Source organism: Schistocerca gregaria, chromosome 3, assembly GCF_023897955.1.
Source record: "Schistocerca gregaria isolate iqSchGreg1 chromosome 3, iqSchGreg1.2, whole genome shotgun sequence".
NCBI lineage: Eukaryota > Metazoa > Arthropoda > Insecta > Orthoptera > Acrididae > Schistocerca > Schistocerca gregaria.
The window spans coordinates 652710478-652735341 of record NC_064922.1 but is presented as its reverse complement, the minus strand read 5'-3'; the positions used below and the strand labels follow the sequence as shown (position 1 = coordinate 652735341).

Genomic DNA, 24864 nt, shown 5'->3' with positions numbered 1-24864 from the left:
TTTACAGTGAAACCACTCTAGAAGAGATCTACCTGCGTCATTCAGTGGTTTAGTGGTAAAGTGTCAGACTAAAAATCCAAAAGCCTCGGGACTTTTACCACTTATCATTTCTTCCGAGTCTGGCGACGTTTGTCACCGTGAAAATGCCGAGCTACACATCGATTTGTACGTCCCTCTATAACTGCAGTGTAAGTAAACTCAAGCGTCGACAGAGGGCAGGGGCCTGCCTCTACTAAGATAGCGCCTAGTAGAGCACCACGGGTTTCAAAACAAGCTTCACATTGGTGACAGCTTTACCTCACATTCATTTAAGATCAACTATTCTCCTTTGATGCCTTAACATTAAGAGGGCCTTTCAGGCACGTCTGTGTAACGTTGTAAAACACGAGCTTTTGACAATAATTTAATTGTATCAATGTTTAAATTTCAGACGTCTTGTTTCGTAGCCACTCTATACGATTTCCGGAAGATCGTTGACAGTGCCGCTGGTGAAATGTCCCAGAGTGTACTTTTCGCAGCACGGTTCACAGTGCGATGATGCGACACGCGGTGAAAAGTAGGTCGCGCGGAGGGAGCCGCGATTACAATAGAACACTGCCGGGACAGGTCAACGGGGCGGAGTTGTCACAGAGACTGACCGGGCAGCCGTGTCACCCCCGGCATTGCAGATAAGGACAAGGAAGGCGACGGAGAACAATAAGGGGCGCCAGGGTGGGGCGCCTTCGAGCGCCCGAAGAGCCGGCCCGATCGCGATCGGGTGCTGGGGGCTCCGGCGCTGACTATTTCGGACGCCAGCTCTAAATAAGGAGAGGTACGCCCCCAGGCGCGCGCAGGGGCCGACGGGTAGCGCGTGGGGAGGGGGGCGAGGTGCCGAGACAAGTGAAAAGACTTTCGGAAGACAGTGGCCTGAGCCTTCTCCGGCAGACAACACCTCTAGGAAGGCCTTTCTTCTTCTGCTCAATACACAATGGTAAGTGTGCGCGTCGGCCGGCTGAGTCCTCTCGGCGCCCAGCTAAGTTAATGTGTGGCAGGTGGAACTCGCGAAACGGACGCGTGTGCAGCTACGACAAGTGTCCGGCACATTATTTCCGTTCTCCGCACTTAGTTACAGCTGACAGCGTGTGACAGTTTATTTTTTTTCCTTTCTTTTTGATCTGTGTCCAGCAGAGTGCCACTTGCCTTTGCTATGTTTCATTGCAAATGTGCTTCTCCTTAGATCCCCAAACTTCCAAAGGCGATTACGTGTATATAAGCAGTGGGTGTTCAAAAGACCATTCTCTCGACGACCGCTAGAACAGTTGGCGATTTTAATGTTTTCGTTAAGCAACATAGCACTATTTCACTGGTAGCTTCAGAAATCAAACGGCACGAATAAATTACAACCATTTTTGAGTATGGTCAATGTGAAATAATACAGAAAACCATGCAGGGCTTACATTTATTTATCAGAGAGAAATACTGGTCAAACTCTAACGAACCCTGTCTCGAATAGGTGCTCGTAGAATAAATGTAATGTCCGTGACGTAACATAATGTTTTTATTCGTTACGTTTACTGTTTGGTCGGCCGCGAACTTGCAGCAGAAAGGAAAGTTTTCAAAATAACTTCACTGCTGCGTACAGAGCACTGCAATCGATGCACTCTCTTGGTGTGAGAGGGATTGTGGGGGAGACTGGCGGAAGTCTTCTTAAACGAATAGTATCAAAATGTACCTAAACTGATTTCGTGAAATCAAAAAACCACTGACTCCAGACGGCTGCACGGGGATTCGAGCTCCGATTCTCCCGTTTACGAATTCAGTGTGTTCAGAAATGTACCACCTTCTGCGAAAGGAAGCTCTTAGGGTTGGTACAACTTACTTGAATTTTTACAACAGTGTGAGAAGGGACCGACAGTGAGCTTGACATTCGCATCTATGAAGGAAAACCTCAGAGGCCACGTCTACTTATTATGACTGACGGTGAGTTGTAAATAAAGATAGAATGGGGCGACGAAAGAATGCTGTTCCGAAAGAAAGATCCACTCGCATTTACTCAGCAAGTTTGTCACTTTGAGACGCAATGTCAGCGAATAAACTGTCATTATCTGATTGTATGACTGTGTGATGACGCCGAGAGCACACTGCAAGGCATATGCAATTGGAAATTTGTGGTATCTTATGGGACCAAACTGCAGAGGTCATCGGTCCCTAAGCTTAACACGACTTAATCAAACTTAAACTAACTTACCCTAAGGACGACATCCACACCCACCTCCGAGGAAGGACTCGAACCTCCGACGGGGTTAGCCACACGGGCCAAGACAAGACGCCCTAAACTGTTCGGCTACCCCGCGCGGCAAAGGCATGTGCCACGAAGAAAGTATTGTGAATAAGAACATAGGATCACAACAAATCATTTATTGCTGTTTTGACGACAGTACAAAATGACTGAGTTTAAATGTGTATTATTTTCCTTATTGAGGCTATCGATCTTACACAGAATGAAGTATGACGAATATGGGATACGTAATTGGTAAGTTCAAAAATGGTTCAAATGGCTCTGAGCACTATGGGACTCAACTGCTGTGGTCATTAGTCCCCTAGAACTTAGAACTACTTAAACCTAATTAACCTAAGGACATCACATACATCCATGCCCGAGGCAGGATACGAACCTGCGACCGTAGCAGGTTGATAAGTGCAAGACAATGATTTCAGACGTGTAATTCTGTAATGCCACTTGAGAAACAACTCGGCAGTGACGACAGAGACGCCCTTATATTGTTCCGCTTTCTTCCGCTCGATTTCCCGTAACGTAAAGTTCATATATTGTTATGTTTATTAGATGCGCCTCTAGCAAAGCTATATAGTGGAGCTTAACAAAAGATGACATCTGAATGATACAGGACATTGGACGGCTAGCTCTTCTGAGCTCGTCACTGCAACATGTGTCTGCAGATGCAGTGTACTGTTATCCCTTTTGACCTTACGATGCGTACGTTGATCTCTTCGTATCAGTTATATTTCGCTGAACTTTTAATAAAGCTCGATGCCAAAGATGAATATTTTTCTGTGGAATAGTGACGTGGCGGAGCGTCTTTTATAGTTGTGATCGGGACTGGTAACCAGTCTCCAGTAAGGCTTAAGGTAACAATGTGGGAGCGCGCGGCGTGGTTATCACATAACGCACGGCCAAGGCATTTGCTTAAAATGCCATTAGTGTTGTGTACGTACGAAGCTAGGCAAACACGCAATGTGGCTCGGTTGTTGCGAAGAGATGAGTCGCAGATTTGTTGCATCTATGAATGTTAATGAAATCATACTAGCTTTTATCGTCTATAAAAAGCGAAAGTTTTTAGCATACTTGGGATGTATGTTGGTTGACTCGCAACTAATGATCTTCCACCAAGTGAAAATCTCCCATTTCATTTTTACACAACGTCTATTCCGGTTTTGTTGCTGAAGGAGAGAGGGACTCAATCGTTCGCTGTCATCGGAACATTGCAACCTGAACGTCTGGTTCTATCCTCTTCTGAATTCTCCCAAAACATGTCAAGCCGTCATATTAGCGTGTTTGATTATTTGTTCAAAAATACTACAATGAATAAATATTGAGACAGGTTGGATCAATGGTGCCTACCGATAGAAACCCAACAATATATATTATATTGTTGGAGTTCTCCTACTTTTACAAATCATAATTTTCGGCAAAATACGAAATTAACGACTTTCCACAAGAACTGCTAAGTATTCCTTGAATTCTTAGAAAGGCGTAAAATATTTCCCACAGTTATTCACTAACTTGTAGTAGGAAAAAGGATTAAGGCGTAACATCTCCCTGACTTTGATACCTCAAGAGAAGGAACACTAGCTTTGGTGGAGATTGGAAGGAAAAGGAATCACAGCGTTATTCGCCTCCAGCGACTTTCGAAAGCTTTATGCAGGATGATCAGACGACGATCTGAATCCTCGTTCATATCGATGTGGACGCCAGCTTCTCTAACAACTGCAGTATGCCGAACGACGAATAAAAAGCCAGAAGGACTTCACCAAAATAAAAAATAAATCTGCCAACCTAAACAGAAACTTACTGTTTACGCATAGATACGAAAGCTAACGTAGATAACTGGGATGGTTGACATACTGCGAGAAGCTCGTTAGGTAATTTCAAAATCTCATTGCGAGTAGTAACTTCACGTCATAGTATAAGACGCAAGTCCAAGCATAGGTTCAGCTCTATACTTAAAGTATATGTTTCTGGTCTCCCGAGTAAATGTCAGTAATAGCCACATGGCTAGAAGATTGGCTTATTTATAAATGTCAGGTTCTATTAAATTGCTGTTTTATTTACCCTAAGAATGAGAAACCAGAATACATTAAGCATTGCATCCACCTTGTGCCCTCTGACAGTCGACAACAGTGTAGTGTAACGAGCTTCTATTCTTATTGTTTTGCAGTTAAGAATGTGAGTAAAAGTACAAAACCTTGAACGGCTGCAATAGCCACACACCACACAGAACGTGAATATGACGTCTCAGAAACCAGTGTGAGGCCACAAAGCTCTTCATTCAAACTCCGTTATCATTGTTTCATGCGTTCACGTAGAAGCTATGCCACCTACCACACAAAACGTGGATATGACACCTCAGAATCCTTGTACTACGGTGTGGCAGAAACCTTTCTTTACAAATTTCATAAATATTGTTTCGTTCGTTTCCGCCAGCAAATCCGGGCGATATACCTCATGAAAATTAGTTTCTTTACGACAGTAAGTAGAATCAATCAGCGCACATACACAGTCGACGATCATTAGCCTACTAAAAGTAAATCAGTAATCAACCCGAAGGTTGCTTTGAACACCGCAGTGAGTTACTACGCATGGTCGTTGTGGAGGTGGTACGCCGTTGCCTTCGTCCGACTTTTGACTGAATTACCCAATCTATTACAGGGGGATTCCGAACTACGGTGCAACTCGTTACTTTTCACCCTAACGTTGCCAGAGGTAACAGAAATGCCAAGTGACGTATAAAAATCCTCGGACTGTTGCCTACGAACAACAGAAATATTGGTGTCACGCGTTTCTTTCGTGTCTCCACGTGTTATTTTCCGTTAACTGTAAAAAACCTAGCTACGTCTTTACCGAATCCGGTGCCAATTGTCACTGAGGCCAGAGGTTAGTGATCGCAGTTACTTTTTGTTTTAACACTCGCCTTTGAAACGCTACCAGAGCGTTTGCTTCGTATCCCAGTCATGCTGCAACATTAAAGGTCGCCGCTGGCTCCATTCGTGGCGGCTTTCATGACTGTTTAACAGGCTAGTGGCCACAGATTATTTTCGTGCTTTCGCTTCATTTGGAGGTATCCACGGCTTCGTAACTGGAAGCCACCGCCGCAGGGCTGAGTGCGTAATTTTAAGAGAGTTCGCGTCACTGCGTCCGCCGGCGTTGTCTATTTTTAACGACGCCCTCTCGCGTTTCCTGGCCGAGTAGAGGGCGGCTGGAGCCCAAAGTCGGGTGGGGCGATGAAGGGGAATACAGGGGGGGGGGGGGGGGGAGGAGGAGGAGTGGTGGGGAGTGAAGGAGGAGGGAAGGAGAGGAGGAACTCGGGAGAGGGTCTGAAAATAAGCGGCCGCAAAAATATGCACTGCTGGCACAGATTTTGACACGTATGCGAACAGGATAAACTGTACACGTCCATCATGTGGCACGTAACCACGTCGGCGCCCCATTGAAAGAGTGGTATACAAGTACTGACTCCATTGAACATCTTCCGTTCCAGTGTTCTTACACACTTGGCTAGCGGCCCGACTCCGCTGTCCTGGAAAATGTGTAGAACTCGTGGCTTTGATGCTATTTTCAGCAAACCTGTGGTCCGCACTCCACAAGTGCTGGTAGTTACGTGGGCAGCAATTGACAACAATAATTATGATGAAAATTCGCAGAACCCTTTGTGCAGAAACTAATACGAATGTAACTTACAAGAAGCATATCTATGTTGATAGTCTCCATAGTTTAGCGCAGCCGTCCTCCGAACTTTGGTAACAGACCACTGAAATAATCAGTTATGCTTTGGAGCACAGTCGCAATTTCCACCTCTTCTAATTATCGTTGCCAACGTGCATCATATTTGTTTAATGTCGTAGTAGCTCCGTTGCGAACTTGCGAAGATATTAGTGCACAGTACCAGAAAGGTCGATGTTTATTGCTTCATTTATATTTATTGAAATAGTTTATAAATGACATCTTGCGTTTGGTACATCTGAAGCTGTTTTAACGGACATTGAGGTTTCACGGAACACAGTATCGAAATCATAGCCTACGGGCTTCGGTAGTTATGTATGATATGAAAAAAAAACTCCGTTTGAGAATGGAATGTCATTAACTGCCTCGTGCAGGCACGTGAGGGAGTCCTGAAGGCTTCCATAAGCTGATTCTGACAGTTCCCAAGTGTTGGAATTCTGGTCGGAACAACCCTCTACGAGGAGAGCGAAGTTCCAGTCGGAACATGCTGCGGACTTAATCATTTCAGGAGTGCTAACAACAAGGGGTGACACCTGTAAATTAGATGACGTCCCTGTCTCAATGTAGTGATATACAGTGGAGTTCGGGCAGGTTCTTGGTCTAATTCACTAGTTCTTGCGTTATGTGCATTATTAACAATGGCGTTCGTTGTAAGCTCTTTGTTTGCTTGGGTTGTGCATGTAATAGAGTAATTCGATGCTGAGTGAGTGGTAAAGATAGTGGTAACCGATTTTATGCTTCACACCCGCTTATCATCGCAGACTTCGCACTACGTGTTTCCATTGATTTATGCGGAAATGTCTGTGTAAGAACTGCTGCCTGGTATTCTGTTTTTCTTTTCACTTGGTTTGATGGTGATTTTTGACTGGTACAGGACAGGATTAAATAAAATGAGTTCGTCCCGTGTCACATCTCTGATCAAAACATGTGCGTTGGCGGTAAGCTAGTGCCTATGAAGAGTCCTCTATACTTTTCTCATCTCGCAAAAGGCAGGAAACAAGATGACCGTCCAGTCCAAGTAACGAAGCAAGTTGGTGAAAAACTTTTATTAAATACGAAACGCACTTTTCAGGATGAAGCTAAAATTTGGTGCTGTGTTGCATTCCTGATAACTGAGATATTACTCGGGATACGCTGGTGTTTCTATTCGCTTTCATACTGAGGAGTTCTGGATTCGACTTCCGGTAAAGCCGCACCCACGAGGACTTCTTTCGAAATAACAGTTGAGTTCTCGTACTAAACTTCATTCGGTAAGAACCTCGAGTTGTTGTAATCAAATCAAAACATATGTAACTCTACTCCATCAATAGACTTCATTATCCAAAGTGCTTTTACAAGACTATAGTTGCTTGAAACCTCCTCCTCGTTTAATTTATACTGAAGACGAACAGTAGCTCTCAAGTGAGTCTAAGTCTGTCCATTTCAGCACGTGACCTTCTGTTCTATCCGTAGAGTTAGTGTAGTTTCTCATTATTTGCCCTTTTGATTTGAGGAGTAAAAAATGCATGCTTGCAGAAAATGTTATGATGAACCCTGGAGCGAGTCCAAGTTTGTTAATAGTACTAGACCCGTCAAAAGGTAAATATAAATAAATTTTCCGTGCTCTTTACCTAAAAGACATCGAATATTCAGTCTTAATCCCCCTGTACAACAACAGACATTGTGAAGGATTCGTTTATGCGAGATACACATACAAATTTGCAGTTCAAATGTTCTTGCGAAATGGTTCCCGGATTTATAGCACCGTTCCTATGACCAGTCGCAGTGTCGCACCTCTCTTCCATATCGGTTTGTTGAGGGGAGGAAATTATAGGGAGACCAGTTTTCTGTGTAAATCTTCCGACGGAGGGCGCTAGGGAAGTTATCACCGAATGAGGCAGCGCTGTGACTGAGAAACGAAGCCGGCCGGATTGGCCGAGCGGTTCTAGGCGCTACAGTCTGGAACCGCGCGTCCGCTACGATCGCAGGTTCTAATTATGCCTCGGGTATGGATGTGTGTGATGTCCTTAGGTTAGTTAGGTTTAAGTAGTTCTAAGTTCTAGAGGACTGATGACAATAGTGCTCAGAGCCATTTGAACCATGTTTTAAGAAACGAACTCAATATTTTATAGGGGCGGCAGGTTTCAAATCTTGTTTCAATCGTCCTGGTTTAGATTTTCCGTGGTTGCCGTGAATCTTGTGAATTATCTGTCGAAACGATCGCTTCAGGACGACCGTTGTCGCTCCCATCTCCTTGTCTAATCGATCTTGTGAATTTTGTGTAATGTCCTCATCCTCGATAAAAGGTTTACTTCCAGCCTGTCTTCGTCCCTTCTTCCTTTACCTTGGCAAGTCTAGTTTCGCGAACCAGGATGTACCGTGATCGTAGCTAAGAGCTCATCTTGTGCCTCGAGACTGTTTTGCATAGGGCCTGATGTGGAATTTCCCTTTCATTGCTCTGACACAGATTGCTGCTTTGTTTAGAGCCAAGTGAATAATAAAAGTAGGAAGCTGTTGACGCTGGTGTCGTGTTGCAGGCGGACAAGGAAAAGAAGAAGAAGAAGAAGTCTGTCAAGGAGGAGGCGCCAGCAGAAGCCCCCGCCCCCGCCGCCGCCCCCGCCCCCGCCGCCGCCCCCGACCGCAGCTCGCGCGGCTCCAAGAAGGCCAAGAGGACCGGCAGCAATGTCTTCTCCATGTTCTCCCAGAAGCAGGTCGCCGAGTTCAAGGAGGTCAGCACACACAGCACACCTTCGCACTTTTCCCCTTACATGTAGCCAGAACGAGCAAATTGCGCGCCTTACAATGAGGTTAGCGCTTTACAGAGCGATATATGCGAATTTAAAAGACACATACCGACTTATGTAAGGAAACATTTCTGTGACTAGCTCGCAGGATGTTTTCGTACACAAGGTGGTTCAGGACTATTTGGAACACAAAACAACATCTAAATATAAACTTTGTTCCTAATGGCTTTTTGAAACTATCAATAAAGGAAATGGTAATTGTGACTGAATGTCATAGAATCGTTACTTACTGTTTTGATCATTTTTCTTTAAACATATTTTTAATCCACCATCAGCACCAATTCAAGCTTTAGCTTATATGACTATAACGGCAGGTAGAATACGTTCAATTGTCTGCAGTATTTTGCTTTGTCTGTGCCATGGAATGAACATGACTTCCAGAAATAATTTACTCTGATATTTTAGAAAAAAGAACACTTTCCTTCCCGCCGATATTACGGCCCTCCAATTCATTTAAATCAGGTTTATAGATATTATGAAGCACCTTTATGTATACGCAGTACAGCAGAAATATACAGAATGGCAAACAAGTACATATCGCCATCTAAGGATAGACTTGTGCCCGATACTATGTACGGGGAAACATATCGCTCATACGGCGAAAAACTCATCAGTAAGTATACACTTTTACATTCCGTTGCCGCCCAGAAGGAGGAATCTGAAACAAGGAAGAAAAAATGTGCCTTCAGCTTACTGTTCTCCACGTAGATTCAAAATGCATCTCTGTGCTTCCTGGTACATAAATTCTTGGAAGTATACCCCAGTAGCTTACTTTCTTTCATTTGAAGTACTTTACCCGGTACTCGGTACTTAGTCATTACGACAGACTTGTCAAAGTCGTCCACTACACATTAAGTAATACACACCTACACGCTTTTTCTTATTGATGAAGGACTAGTCTCAGTCTTTTACTCATCATCACAGGTTAGCCACACGTTTTCCCTTTTCAGTTTTGCATATTGTAATAGCACTGCAAAAAATAATTCGATCATTCACAATTTTCTTTCACCGAGCGAGGTGGCGCAGTGGCTAGCACACTGGACTCGCATTCGGGAGGACGACGGTTCAATCCCGTCTCCAGCCATCCTGATTTAGGTTTTCCGTGATTTCCCTAAATCGCTTCAGGCAAATGCCGGGATGGTTCCATTGAAATGACACGGCCGATTTCCTTCACCATCCTTCCCTCACCCGAGCTTGCGCTCCGTCTCTAATGACCTCGTTGTCGACGGGACGCTAAACACAAATCTCCTCCTCCTCCACAATTTTCTCGGATGGACGTAATCCGTAAACTGCTTCGGGTCGATCTTCAGATGGCGGCATTCATGTCTTATACTGTTGTGCACATTTCTTATAACTAGTAGAGAAAATTACTTCGTAGTATCCATAAACATTATTTAAATTGAGCGGAGGCTATAATATTCATAGGAAGAATAAACATTCTTTCTCTAAAACATCACACCACATGGCTATATGAACGCTATTTTTACTCCATAATAGAGTACAACGTTGCAGATACGTGAACTTTTGAAACTTTGTTAACTAAGACTTCCAATCGGGTTTAACGGATGTCAAGATTTGAATACAGGTATGGCTTGCATTCTGTTATATTTCTTCATTTTTTAAAATGAGAAGAGATGTAAAACTGCATAAAAAGGAATGCTTTCATTCAACGAAAGTTGAACAAGTTGCAGTCTTTTCCTCGTTGTTACGTTTCAGTACCGTCGCACAGTTCTCAAGAGACCACGGATCAAATAATAAAAAATATTTCTTCTTCAATCGAACGAGGCTCATGCTACAAGAAATAATTTCTGATACCCACATCACTAACATTTTTGCTACCGCTATTTACAGCTATGTCTGGTCATCGAATGGATCTAGGTGTTCAAACAAAACCAGAGATGGTCACTGAGGGGTATGAGCCATCCCCGCAGATTGACACAACCACATTGAAGAGTAACCCAAACTGAATGTTTCCAGTAATAACCCCGGAGAATCTGTCTGCGCCGTATGGTCCTACATCTTTCACTGTTACTGAAAATACTCGCGACAGCGCCTCGTCGCCCAGTTCACCGTACCATAAACAATACAAACGGCTTCATAGTCTACATATCCATGTTTGTGGAAAACCCTTTTACCTATCAATATAAACGAAACGCAAGTACGCTATGTGGAATAGTATCGACTGGTCTGCATATAAAAAAATCAGATAAACATACGCTTTGTTCCCAGTGGCTTGGCAGGTATTTATATTTGAAATACATAACATGTGCCATTTTGGTTGTTTGTATCCGATCCTCACTGAATCCTTTCGCAATAGATAATAGTTTGTAAGGTTTGTTAAACGAAGAAGTACACAAAAAGGTGTTTGAACAAGGCAAACATTCCTCCGTCGTGTTTTTAGTGTTTACGCGCACGTAGCAGCATGAGCAGTAAAGAAAAATTGTCAATAAAAATCACGTCAGATGACGACATATCAGTATTCTATAACGTGCAGCATTCCCGCCTTTCTTGATAGTATCACATAGCTGTGTGTAGGAAACCACTGAGGACAAAACATGTGTACTGTGCGTTTGCATGTTGTTTTCTACACCTAAAAGTTCATAATATCAGCTCCTAACGTATGCCTGTCTTATCCTGAAACTCCTGGTGTACGAAAAAAAATCACGTAAACTAGTGAGGGAAATGGTTCTGTACAGGGGATGCAGTGTGTCTTTTAAATCAGACTGCAGCAGTCATCTGTTAGACGATCAGCTTCACTACCAATGGGACGCTTTGGCTCTGTTTCGCAGGCATTCCAGCTGATGGACCAAGACAAGGACGGCATCATCAGCAAGAACGACCTGCGGGCCACGTTTGACAGCTTGGGCCGTCTCGCCTCCGACAAGGAGCTCGACGAGATGGTGAACGAGGCGCCCGGCCCCATCAACTTCACCCAGCTCCTGTCCCTCTTCGCTGCCAGGATGTCGGGAGGTACGCGGCTTTTCCCGCTCACAACCTACTCTCAGGCTCCTTGGGTTAGCCTAATAGTGACACAGTATTCCCCAGGGTTATTTTCAGATAAGGAGCCAATAACAACCCATCATTCTCACCCATTGCATTTGGCTTCGATACAGTGTCACAAGGCTGCAAAATTTCCCAACATGCCACATTAAACTCCCGTGAAGTCTTTATCTGACACAACAAATTCAAATACCTTGAAAAGCAACTGTAGGTGCAAGTCTTTTAAGGGACGTGCTGATTCTACTTAATCAAAGTTTGAATCGTTCAGCTTCCCAGGAATGATTTGTTGTAAATATTCAATGTACACTCCTGGAAATTGAAATAAGAACACCGTGAATTCATTGTCCCAGGAAGGGGAAACTTTATTGACACATTCCTGGGGTCAGATACATCACATGATCACACTCACAGAACCACAGGCACATAGACACAGGCAACAGAGCATGCACAATGTCGGCACTAGCACAGTGTATATCCACCTTTCGCAGCAATGCAGGCTGCTATTCTCCCATGGAGACGATCGTAGAGATGCTGGATGTAGTCCTGTGGAACGGCTTGCTATGCCATTTCCACCTGGCGCCTCAGTTGGACCAGCGTTCGTGCTGGACGTGCAGACCGCGTGAGACGACGCTTCATCCAGTCCCAAACATGCTCAATGGGGGACAGATCCGGAGATCTTGCTGGCCAGGGTAGTTGACTTACACCTTCTCGAGCACGTTGGGTGGCACGGGATACATGCGGACGTGCATTGTCCTGTTGGAACAGCAAGTTCCCTTGCCGGTCTAGGAATGGTAGAACGATGGGTTCGATGACGGTTTGGATGTACCGTGCACTATTCAGTGTCCCCTCGCCGATCACCACAGGTGTACGGCCAGTGTAGGAGATCGCTCCCCACACCATGATGCCGGGTGTTGGCCCTGTGTGCCTCGGTCGTATGCAGTCCAGATTGTGGCGCTCACCTGCACGGCGCCAAACACGCATACGATCATCATTGGCACCAAGGCAGAAGCGACTCTCATCGCTGAAGACGACACGTCTCCATTCGTCCCTCCATTCACGCCTGTCGCGACACCACTGGAGGCGGGCTGCACGATGTTGGGGCGTGAGCGGAAGACGGCCTAACGGTGTGCGGGACCGTAGCCCAGCTTCATGGAGACGGTTGCGAATGGTCCTCGCCGATACCCCAGGAGCAACAGTGTCCCTAATTTGCTGGGAAGTGGCGGTGCGGTCCCCTACGGCACTGCGTAGGATCCTACGGTCTTGGCGTGCATCCGTGCGTCGCTGCGGTCCGGTCCCAGGTCGACGGGCACGTGCACCTTCCGCCGACCACTGGCGACAACATCGATGTACTGTGGAGACCTCACGCCCCACGTGTTGAGCAATTCGGCGGTACGTCCACCCGGCCTCCCGCATGCCCACTATACGCCCTCGCTCAAAGTCCGTCAACTGCACATACGGTTCACGTCCACGCTGTCGCGGCATGCTACCAGTGTTAAAGACTGCGATGGAGCTCCGTATGCCACGGCAAACGGGCTGACACTGACGGCGGCGGTGCACAAATGGTGCGCAGCTAGCGCCATTCGACGGCCAACACCGCGGTTCCTGGTGTGTACGCTGTGCCGTGCGTGTGATCATTGCTTGTACAGCCCTCTCGCAGTGTCCGGAGCAAGTATGGTGGGTCTGACACACCGGTGTCAATGTGTTCTTTTTTCCATTTCCAGGAGTGTATCTTTCTTTTTCTATTATTTAAGTAAAGCCGAACGAGATGGCACAGTGGTTAGGGAACACGTCTCGTATAAGTTGACCGTTATTTCCGAAATCTCTTAATACGAATCTTTGAGTGATTATTTGAATATGGCTATTTCCCGGCCATCTTTGTCCGTTTGAGGTACCCAAATAACATATGAATGCGAAACGCTATCACACGGTCTCCAGGAAACGGTAAAGCGGGAGACCGCCTGTTTGTTGGCGAGTAACATTCGTTCCATCTCATCTGACTGAAGCGTTAAATCGTCAACAAGAGAGTAGAAGTAATATTTATTCACCTCTGCGGAGTTTAGAGTATAAGTCAGACTCACCCATGTTGTTGTTGTTGTTGTGGTCTTCAGTCCTGAGACTGGTTTGATGCAGCTCTCCATGCTACTCTATCCTGTGCAAGCTTCTTCATCTCCCAGTACCTACTGCAACCTACATCCTTCTGAATCTGCTTAGTGTACTCATCTCTCGGTCTCCCTCTACGATTTTTACCCTCCACACTGCCCTCCAATGCTAAATTTGTGATCCCTTGATGCCTCAAAACATGTCCTACCAACCGATCCCTTCTTCTAGTCATGGCGGGAGGTTTTATGATTCTCAACTATTGTGGTGTCACTATTCCACTTTTGGTACATAGTGGACAGCGTGAGCTGTTTTCTGATTTCAGAGCAAACATTTACTTCGAAATGTATAATTTCTGTTTAGTAAAGACAAAAAAGAAAGATACCTGTTAGCTCTTTGTTAGCATTCCGCGGTGTGACATATCTGCAACTTATGAGACGTGTTTCAACTGTTTCCAAATAATTTTCGTATTGTGAGCTGCATAATGTTTAGTTCTAGCACACGGTTTAGTTGCAGACTTTTTTTTTTAATCCGCCCACCTCTCTCTGGAGGCTTGCACTAAACAGTTTCTATGAAAACTCATTTTCTGTATAACAGGTGGTCAGCCAATTTCAAGACGTTCCTAAAAATCTTTGACAATCCACTTGAAGCTCCTTACTTCTGATAAATAACCCCATTGTACAACAGTTAGAAAACTTATTTAATTAAATAAATGAAAGGAAACACGTCGGGCATTCTGCGCCATTGAACAGCTACAAAATACTAGCCTTGGTTTCTTCAAAGGGAGTAATGTTGCCTAAAGTCGTTGCTGGTGTAGACTGATACTTTTAGATATTCTGCTGTGTGCAGTAACAGCATCGAAGAAACACACGAATTAATTATTATCCTAACGCATATATAAAGAACATTATTTTCAGCTCGTTGTTAAAATTTGGGATTCCGCTTCGTCCATCAAATTAACGTTTAAATATGTGCAATTCTCCGTACAGACTCACAACCTATGATAGTGTGTAGTGTCACAGCACAAAACACTCACAGACCAAATATGCGCATTTAGGATAACAAAATAGCTCTCCGTTCAGCATGAAGGCTGATGTAAGTCTCGTAGATGTTGAATCTTTTGAGGTACAGGGGCTTGCAGGACTTCAAACAGAGAATGATCAATCTCAGACTGGCAAAATATTCGTGGAATTAGAAATTTTTCAAGATCGGTTAGCTCAACTGATTGTTAATATTTGTCTTTCGTTATTTCAGGCTCTGATGATGATGAAGTTGTTATCGCCGCCTTCAAGACCTTTGACGTCGACGGCAAGATTGACAGCGAAAAGTAAGTTTCAATCTTACATTTAACACTCGTAGCGCAGTGGGAGAGAATAGCGCGAAGTATGATGACTATTGTACGATCTAAGTCTGATAATAAGATGCTGAACTCATGGAACCATAACCTGACATTCATCTGGAACAAATAATTATTTTCAGTGAATAGTTAATTTCCACTTATTAGGTAAAGTTTTACATTTTGTGTATCTCCCGTTGCACGACTTTATCCCTATACACACAGCATTTTTCTTAACGTATGCTTCCTGATTATGTTGTATCTGTAGACGGATGTAAACGTAAGGTTTCGTTTATGCATTTGGACTGATACCTCACATGTTTTGCAACATTTTATACCTGGATTTATTGGGCTGCGGAGAGGAGAGCACGGTTATTTTTATCGAAAACCCAGCCATCTTGAAGTGGAGTGAAGGTGTTCCCAGCTGGGAATATTTGGGAGAGCACTTCCAGTTCCACAATTTCTCACAACCAAGGAAAGCCTCCTGTTTTCCTTAATCAAAAGCGGAGGATTAATTTTATTCTGAAAAATGTATCACCAACAAGAATTGGAACACATAGTCTCACTGACAAAAAACGTTAAATAACTAGAAGGAAGTCAAAATAAACTTCTCACGTTGAGAAACTACGTGATTTTATTTCATTGATGACAGAATAAAGTTCAATGAACAACGAAATCAGAAGTACGAGTACACTGCTGGCCTCTTGTCGCTAGAATGTTGCAGTCTGTCATGAATACGTGCACTGATTCTCTTGGGAAGGATGTCATACTGTTAATGTATCCTCTCCTGAGGTAATTAAACCGGCAGTTGTAATGGGCCCTCTGCGTTCTGGATATTGGCACCGGGATGGAGTTGACATCATAGTTTGTAGTGGGGACGGAGGGGAGGGGGCGAGCGGGGTACATGTCGATGGATTTTCCTGGCCAAAGAAGTACGTCAACAGTCAACATCATGTGGGACGAAAGTTGTCCTGTTTTAAAGATGGCACAAGGATAGTGTCTACATATGAGGCTGCACGACTTCGGTAACGTGTCACTATGCCGTCAGTTTTACCTGACCACTATCAGAGGACACCTGGAATCATACCCGATGGTTCCTCACATCACAACACTGGGAATAACACAGACAGTCTGTCTACAACATCAGCAGAATGTGTCGTCTTGGCTCAGTGTCACCATAGGCGCAGACAATGCTGAGACGAGGTTTTAGATCCATCGATGAAAATAATGTGTAGCCACCCGACGGCCGTCCAACTGATGGTGTTAATTGCAGTCTACCAATGAGACGGCGATTCATTAGCCCAGCTTCTGCTGGTCTCCAAGCAATGTTGCGGGGTAAGATGGGGTGTTGTAAGTCCTTTATTTCTAGCCGGACAGCAGGCGCAGATGTGAAGGAATTACGATGCGCTTGGACGACGATTCCCCCCTCCCTGGTGTCGTCAGTCATGACGGACCAAAATTTTGACGAGGCATTTGGTTTTCGCAACAAACCATTCAGTTCAATAGTGGACCAACCAGTGTTACGCCCAGACTCTACACATGCCGGTGCATCGCATTCTTCGATCGGCAGGCCAGATTCAGTCCCACAGTGTCGGCCTTTTCTAACACTGTGCTAGTAACGTTATCTCACCAAAATGCAGCTATTCTTCGTGGCTGTGCACAATGATAACTAATCATCTGGCGTACTCGTAGCTCACACGACGGCAGATCATGCAATACCCTTTAAGTTCTGATAACACGACCATATGGTGGAGAGACTAAGGCATTCTAGTGGGTGTTCGAGACTTAAGAGCGGTAGAACTCTAATGATTTGCATGCACGCTGAGGGCATGCACAGGCTGAGGGCATGCACGTGTACGATACTGCGTCTACCTCGGAACATTCCTTCCAGGGACTTAACGTTTTTGTCAGTGAATGTACTTCCGAGATCCGCGTGAAATTGGCACTTCTTTTCTATTAAATAAACTGAAGGTTCATTTTTTCGTACGAGAGAAAAATTTATAACTGTCAGCTTAAAATTGAAAAAACAAAATGATTCCACTTTTAAAATATTTTATCTTTTAACAGAGGCTCTAGTGCTTTCTGTTTCTCCCATTTCCTTATCTATAGGCCTATTCCAATACTTTCCAGTCCAAACAAATTGCGTGCCATTATAACTCGTTTTTTAACTGACTTACAAAGTCAAGTTTGTTGTAAAAAGTTCTTTCTGTGTTCTGAAATAATTAATGAAATGTACGTAGAGTCGTATACCTTCTGTTAACGTATAGTCTTTCCTTTTTCTTTCGCATACATAAATCACAGTGACCTTAAGAAATTGTACACTATTATTTATTTGTCATTTAATACTTTCACCAATAGCCAGCTACTTGCATTTCCTTAACATCTGACGAAAGTGAAGCAACCATTTCTCCTCTTAAAAGAAAAAATTAACTGTCACCAAAAAACGAGTGCCTTACAACGAGTTTCTGAAAGTGGTGTTCAAACAGACTTCGTGTTGTCAGTTATGTCACTAAATAAGAACTTGCTCCACACTTTTCTTGTCTTTAACAAAGGAACAAAATCTTTAGCAATGGGCATTTAATATCGTTAAATACTACAAAAAAATGGCTCTGAGCACTATGGGACTTAACTTCTGAAGTCATCAGTCCCCTAGAACTTAGAACTACTTAAACCTAACTAACCTAAGGACATCACACACATCCATGCCCGAGGCAGGATTCGAACCTGCTACCGTATCGGTCGTACAGTTCCAGACTGTAGCTCCTAGAACCGCTCGGCCACCCCGGCGGGCTCTAAATACGACAACAATTATCTTTCCATTCAACTCGCTGTTCCTTCATTTCCATTTTTCGAGTGTCAGCTTCTGTTGCTAACTAATAAGGATGGATATTGTGCAGTTAACACGTTAGGAAAGCTATTATTTCTTGTAGCTGCCAACATGTTCCAAGCAGCTATTCTCTCCCACTGACTGACGCTTTTATGAGCCTACTTTGCTTACCAAGGCACACGCATGATTACTCTTGGTTGCTCCACAGGCTGAGACAACTCCTGATGACCTTCGGAGACAAGTTCAGCGCGGATGAGGTAGACGACGCCTATGAGCAAATGGAGATCGACGAGAAGGGCTTCATCAACACCCAGAAGCTGATCACCATGCTTACCGCCAGCGCTGAGGAGGAAGAGGAGGGAGAAGCCGCTTAAATACATCACTCACGCAGAAACTCATCGAAGGAGCACAGACCACTATTCGCGCTCATTCTCCTCAGTTCAAGCTAGATGCAGCCTCTGCATCGTAAGAAATGTTCCATATTAAATATGAGCATAAACTAAATGTATTTCCAGCAGGTGCAAACATTTCCTTTTTCCCCTCAGATGAGGACTTCATGGAAAATGTACCTGTCAACACTCGACTACTGAAATCCTTGTCCAATCAACATCTTTGTATTCGGGTGATTTTAAAGGAACAAATTTAATAAAAAATCTGTGAAAATAACTATCTTGTTATTTTGTAGGAAGATACATATTGTATTGAGCTTACTTTGTTTCCTAAATTTATATTATGCACGGATTATAAGAACGTTAGAACTCTGTGTAAAATTGTCACTGCCACTCGACCTGAGAACAAAGACACTGTTAAAGCATAATGGCTTTAAAGGTTTATAGAGACATTACAAACGTTTCAGGTGCTCGCTATTTTGATTTGTTGAACTAATGACCATATTTTTTCCTTTAGTCACTTTCTACATCCTCATCTTCCCTGTACTTTTCTCCGTCATTTTCTTTGTTCTTCCAATCATTTTTCATTTGTTGATGAGCCTTTACATCATGACATTCATTTATGCCATTTATCATTATTCATAATACATATAGCACTTAAACATCAACAAAATTACCATTGTAAAATTATATGTTATTTAATATATTCGTCATTCGTGAATAAACCTGTTCTAAAGCCACAAAAAGTTCTGAGTGTCCTGTTAATTTCAGGGTGAGAAGGTCACTGCTGCTACAGTTGCTTCACACTAAACTAATCGAGAACAATATTTCACAATTCCGTCTGAGAACATAACTGAACTGTTGTCACACAGAAAATGGTGAACAGCTCTCTCGTTTTATTTGCAATGGTGACAGCGAAGAGAAGCTGACTGTCAAATATTCAAAGCATTCATCCTGTGAATATTATAAACTGTTCAGTTTTGCGACGTCGACAGTGAGCTGAGCTGCTCCTATACTGACGAAGCAGTACACATCAAAAACTTTGAATAAACATTGTCCAGTCTTAAAAGATATGTGAACAGATAATGGTACACGTATCCAAAGGTATATTTGTATGTTTTTTCCTGTCATAACCGTTTCGATCAATTTGGTACAATAGTCGAACCTTATGCAAACGAAGTTCGGGATAGCAACTGTAGCCCATGAATTCCTGGTTCTTTAATTAGTATGTCATCGAGCCAAGAAAACTGCACTGGTTAATCAAATCAGTGAAAACATATTTCAGCATATCATTATAGAGTGAGGATCCTATTCATTCACATTTTGAAACTATTATTTATTACTGGAGAGATGGAAATTTGTGTTCAACACACTGCTTGAGATTTAAAATATTCGTTCATTCAATTGGCCAGAAGCAGGTCATGCGAGATAGGAAACATCTCTGACTTTCTGTTAGGGAAGGTTTGAGGAGTAAGCACCATAAATATCGCCAGTGTGCTAAGTGGCTCGAGAGCAAACAGTTTTCAAGGTCACAACACTCAATATTCATGGCATGACTTGACCAGTGAAAAATAGTAACGGACGAAAATCCGTTCCCTTTAACACAAAGAGGGTTACTGCGATAAAAGTGATGTCTTTCTAAAAAAAAGTGAAGCATCCACAAGGGGAGGGGGAGACGAAATGAAACTTCACGAGTTGAGAGGCTACGTAATGTTATTTTAGTGATTACAAAATCGAGTCAAATTTACAAGGAACTTGGCAGGTTTCTCTGCCTCGTGATGACTGGGTGTTGTGTGATGTGTTTAGGTTAGTTAGGTTTAAGTAGTTCTAAGTTCTAGGGGACTGATGGGCATAGATGTTAAGTCCCATAGTGCTCAGAGCCATTTGAACCATTTTTTGAACTCGGCAGGATGTGCTCACTTCAGTATGAAGTTGCATCCGTCTGGCCTGGATTCATGGACTGATTTGGTTGGCAAGGGTGTCATAAGGCCGTTTTTTCCTCTCCTGAGGAGAACTGGCGCACAGCTATTGTAACTGCTCCGCCGCTGTCCACTGCACTACCTCACCATCGATCAGACATTCATAGAGATAACTGCCGTGTGTGGACGAGGATTGTCCTGTTGAAATATGGCACCACAGTCCTGTTGCCTAACGTGTAACGTGTGAGGTCGCAAGATGCTCGTGACATGTCGTTGCGCCGTTACTTCCCTCCATCACTAAGAGCCGTGACACAAAATCATATCCGACCTGTGTAGTGCAAACCTACGATCCAACGCTGAACACGATTCGACGCCATTAATCAGCAGCCCTGCTTCCTGGTCATTGTTGTTGTTGTTGTTGTGGTCGTCAGTCCTGAGACTGGTTTGAAGCAATTCTCCATGTTACTCTATCCTGTGCAAGCTTCTTCATCTCCCAGTACCTACTGGAACCTACATCCTTCTGAATTTGCTTAGTGTATTCATCTCTTGCTCTCCGTCAACGATTTTTTCCCTCCACGCTGCCCTCCAATACTAAATTGGTGATCCCTTGATGCCTCAGAACATTTCCTGCCAACCGATCCCTTCTTCTGGTCAAGTTCTGACACAAACTTCTCTTCTCCCCAATCCTATTCAATACTTCCTCATTAGTTTTGTGATCTACCCGTCTAATCTTCAGCATTCTTCTGTAGCACCACATTTCGAAAGCTTCTATTTTCTTCTTGTCTAAACTACACTCCTGGAAATTGAAATAAGAACACCGTGAATTCATTGTCCCAGGAAGGGGAAACTTTATTGACACATTCCTGGGGTCAGATACATTACATGATCACACTGACAGAACCACAGGCACATAGACACAGGCAACAGAGCATGCACAATGTCGGCACTAGCACAGTGTATATCCACCTTTCTCAGCAATGCAGGCTGCTATTCTCCCATGGAGACGATCGTAGAGATGCTGGATGTAGTCCTGTGGAACGGCTTGCCATGCCATTTCCACCTGGCGCCTCAGTTGGACCAGCGTTCGTGCTGGACGTGCAGACCGCGTGAGACGACGCTTCATCCAGTCCCAAACATGCTCAATGGGGGACAGATCCGGAGATCTTGCTGGCCAGGGTAGTTGACTTACACCTTCTAGAGCACGTTGGGTGGCACGGGATACATGCGGACGTGCATTGTCCTGTTGGAACAGCAAGTTCCCTTGCCGGTCTAGGAATGGTAGAACGATGGGTTCGATGATGGTTTGGATGTACCGTGCACTATTCAGTGTCCCCTCGACGATCACCAGAGGTGTACGGCCAGTGTAGGAGATCGCTCCCCACACCATGATGCCGGGTGTTGGCCCTGTGTGCCTCGGTCGTATGCAGTCCTGATTGTGGCGCTCACCTGCACGGCGCCAAACACGCATACGACCATCATTGGCACCAAGGCAGAAGCGACTCTCATCGCTGAAGACGACACGTCTCCATTCGTCCCTCCATTCACGCCTGTCGCGACGCGGAAGACGGCCTAACGGTGTGCGGGACCGTAGCCCAGCTTCATGGAGACGGTTGCGAATGGTCCTAGCCGATACCCCAGGAGCAACAGTGTCCCTAATTTGCCGGGAAGTGGCGGTGCGGTCCCCTACGGCACTGCGTAGGATGCTACGGTCTTGGCGTGCATCCGTGCGTCGCTGCGGTCCGGTCCCAGGTCGACGGGCACGTGCACCTTCCGCCGACCACTGGCGACAACATCGATGTACTGTGGAGACCTCACGCCCCACGTGTTGAGCAATTCGGCGGTACGTCCTCCCGGCCTCCCGCATGCCCACTATACGCCCTCGCTCAAAGTCCGTCAACTGCACATACGGTTCACGTCCACGCTGTCGCGGCATGCTACCAGTGTTAAAGACTGCGATGGAGCTCCGTATGCCACGGCAAACTGGCTGACACTGACGGCGGCGGTGCACAAATGCTGCGCAGCTAGCGCCATTCGACGGCCAACACCGCGGTTCCTGGTGTGTACGCTGTGCCGTGCGTGTGATCATTGCTTGTACAGCCCTCTCGCAGTGTCCGGAGCAAGTATGGTGGGTCTGACACACCGGTGTCAATGTGTTCTTTTTTCCATTTCCAGGAGTGTATTTATCGTCCATGTCTGTGTTGTGGTGTTAACGGCAGCCTACGAGTGGGTTGTTATTAGTCTATGGGCAAAAGTGCAGAAACACACGGAACGTCGTAGGAAGTGTATTACCTTTTCTTGAATGAGAAAGGGCTGCGATGGGCTTGGTTCACAAGATGGCGACCTTCTCCTGCGGTGGTCACACGTGGTGGACCACGCCTTTGACTACGAGTTTTCATGACCTCACGTTCCCATGCAGTCCAACACTGGGACACTGTCACCTTAGAATGCCCCATAGACCTCGATATTGCACGCTTCGACCACTCGGCCAAATGGAGACGCACAAACTCTGTCAGACGATGAGAATGCTCTCTCAACGCGTACGCAGTATCCCCGTGCCCATGGCGCTGAGCACTCAACACTGACGCAGTTCCCGCCCCTCATACGCCCTACCAGGCCTGTCACAAACACTGTACACGAACAACTCCAATGCACCCTGTGGCTGTTCTATCTGTCAAAGAAAATGGCAGCTCTGAACACTACCATACCCATCTATGGCGTATAAGAGCACAAAGTTAAACTGACCTCGACAATTTCTTCTGAATGCTTCACACCTTTTTTCAGGCACTGTAGATCAAGAAACACATATTAAGTACTTAGGATGCAATATATCACGTGAATATGATTGATTCTTAGCACAAGACAGAGGAATTTATCCTAAGTAATGTCACTAACAGACGAATCTTAAAGGGGAACTGTTACATGTTAGGCGACTAAGCAGTTTTTTAAGTTAGAGGTTTTCGGGAAACTACAGAAACTGCTGTCTAAAATGGTGCAGAACGTAGACAGGACGAGGATAGACCTTGCAACAGCCGATATTGTAACTGTTAACTGTCGTAGCTGTGTTGGGAAAGAACCAGTGCTCGAAATGCTAATAGAAAGCGCTGAAGCTCAAATCGTTACAGGTACTGAAAGCTGGTTAACATCAGAGATAAGTTCAGCCGAAATTCTTACATAGTACCTAACCGTGTTCAGAAAGGACGGATTAAATACAGCTGGTGGTGGGGCGTATATTGCTGTCAGAAGTAGTTTACCTTGTAGTGAAACTGAAGTAGATAGTTCCTGTGAGTTAGCATGGGTAGCGGTTATACTTTAAAACCGGAATAAATTATTGACTGCTTCCGTTTATCGACCCCCGACCCTGATGATGCAGTTGCTGAACAGATCAAAGAGAACTTTAGTCTCATTTTAAATAAATACACCACTCGTACAGTTATAGACTTCTGTCTACCATCGATATGTTGAGGAAAATGTTTAAAATCGGTACTATACATAAAACAATGTCCGAAATCATACAGAAATTATTTAGAAAGTTCACGACCTCACACGATTCGTAAAAGGTTCCGAAAACATATTTGACTTCTTAGCAACAAATAATCCTGAGCAGGTAGCGAGCTTCATCACGGATACAGGGGTTAGTCACCCCAAGGTCGTTGTAGTAAGACTAAATACCGTAACATTTAAGTCCACCAAATATACACGCAAAACATATCTATTTTCAAAATGTGGATAAATGTTTGCTTGGCGCTTTCTTAAGAGACTCCTTCCAGCGCGACTGCGTAAGCGTGGACCAGAAGTGGTTTAAATTCAAAGAAATAGTATAGCCGGAAAGTGGGAGATGTATACCAAATAACTTAAGAAGAGATGGCATTGATCTCCATGGTATACAATACAGATTGGAACACTATTTCAGAAGCAACGACCGAGCGAGGTGGCGCAATGGTTAGCACACTGGACTCGCATTCGGGAGGACGACGGTTCAATCCCGTCTCCGGCCATCCTGATTTAGGTTTTCCGTGATTTCCCTAAATCATTTAAGGCAAATGCCGGGATGGTTCCTTTGAAAGGGCACGGTCGATTTCCTTCCCAATCCTTCCCTAACCCGAGGTTGCGCTCCGTCTCTAATGACCTCGTTGTCGACGGGACGTTAAACACTAACCACCACCACATCAGAAGCAACGAAAAAAGCATGCCAGATTTAAAAGAAAGAAAAATCCCCAAGATGGGTGACCGGCCGCGGTGGTCGAGCGGTTCTAGGCGCTCCAGTCCGGAGCCGCGCAGGTTCGAATCCTGCCTCGGGCATGGGTGTGTGTGATGTCCTTAGGTTAGTTAGGTTTAAGTAGTTCTAAGTTCTAGGTGACTGATGACCACAGCAGTTGCGTCCCATAGTGCTCAGAGCCATTTGAACCATTTGAACCCAAGATGGGTGAAGTTTCACAGAAGCTCGAAACTTAGCATGAACTTCAATGCGAGTTGCTCCTAATAGTTTCCACAACGAAACTCTGTTTTGAAATCCGG

General features: G+C 44.6%; 1 protein-coding gene across 1 annotated transcript; it reads left to right on the top strand.

The window, feature by feature from the left end:
• Window positions 1–666: 666 nt before the first annotated feature.
• On the top strand, window positions 667–18707 carry LOC126356109 (myosin regulatory light chain 2). Its single transcript, XM_050006810.1, has 5 exons — window positions 667–970; window positions 8515–8706; window positions 11571–11751; window positions 15133–15205; window positions 18250–18707. Exons 1-5 carry the CDS (start codon window positions 968–970, stop codon window positions 18413–18415), a joined length of 615 nt encoding a protein of 204 aa, XP_049862767.1. The 5' UTR covers window positions 667–967; the 3' UTR covers window positions 18416–18707.
• Window positions 18708–24864: the final 6157 nt, after the last annotated feature.

Excerpts from the sequence above, each read along its gene's own strand:
- LOC126356109 (XM_050006810.1), top strand. Across the intron at positions 8,707-11,570 it reads AGGTCGCCGAGTTCAAGGAG|GCATTCCAGCTGATGGACCA; the intron begins GTCAGCACACAC and ends TCTGTTTCGCAG. Across the intron at positions 11,752-15,132 it reads CGCTGCCAGGATGTCGGGAG|GCTCTGATGATGATGAAGTT; the intron begins GTACGCGGCTTT and ends TCGTTATTTCAG.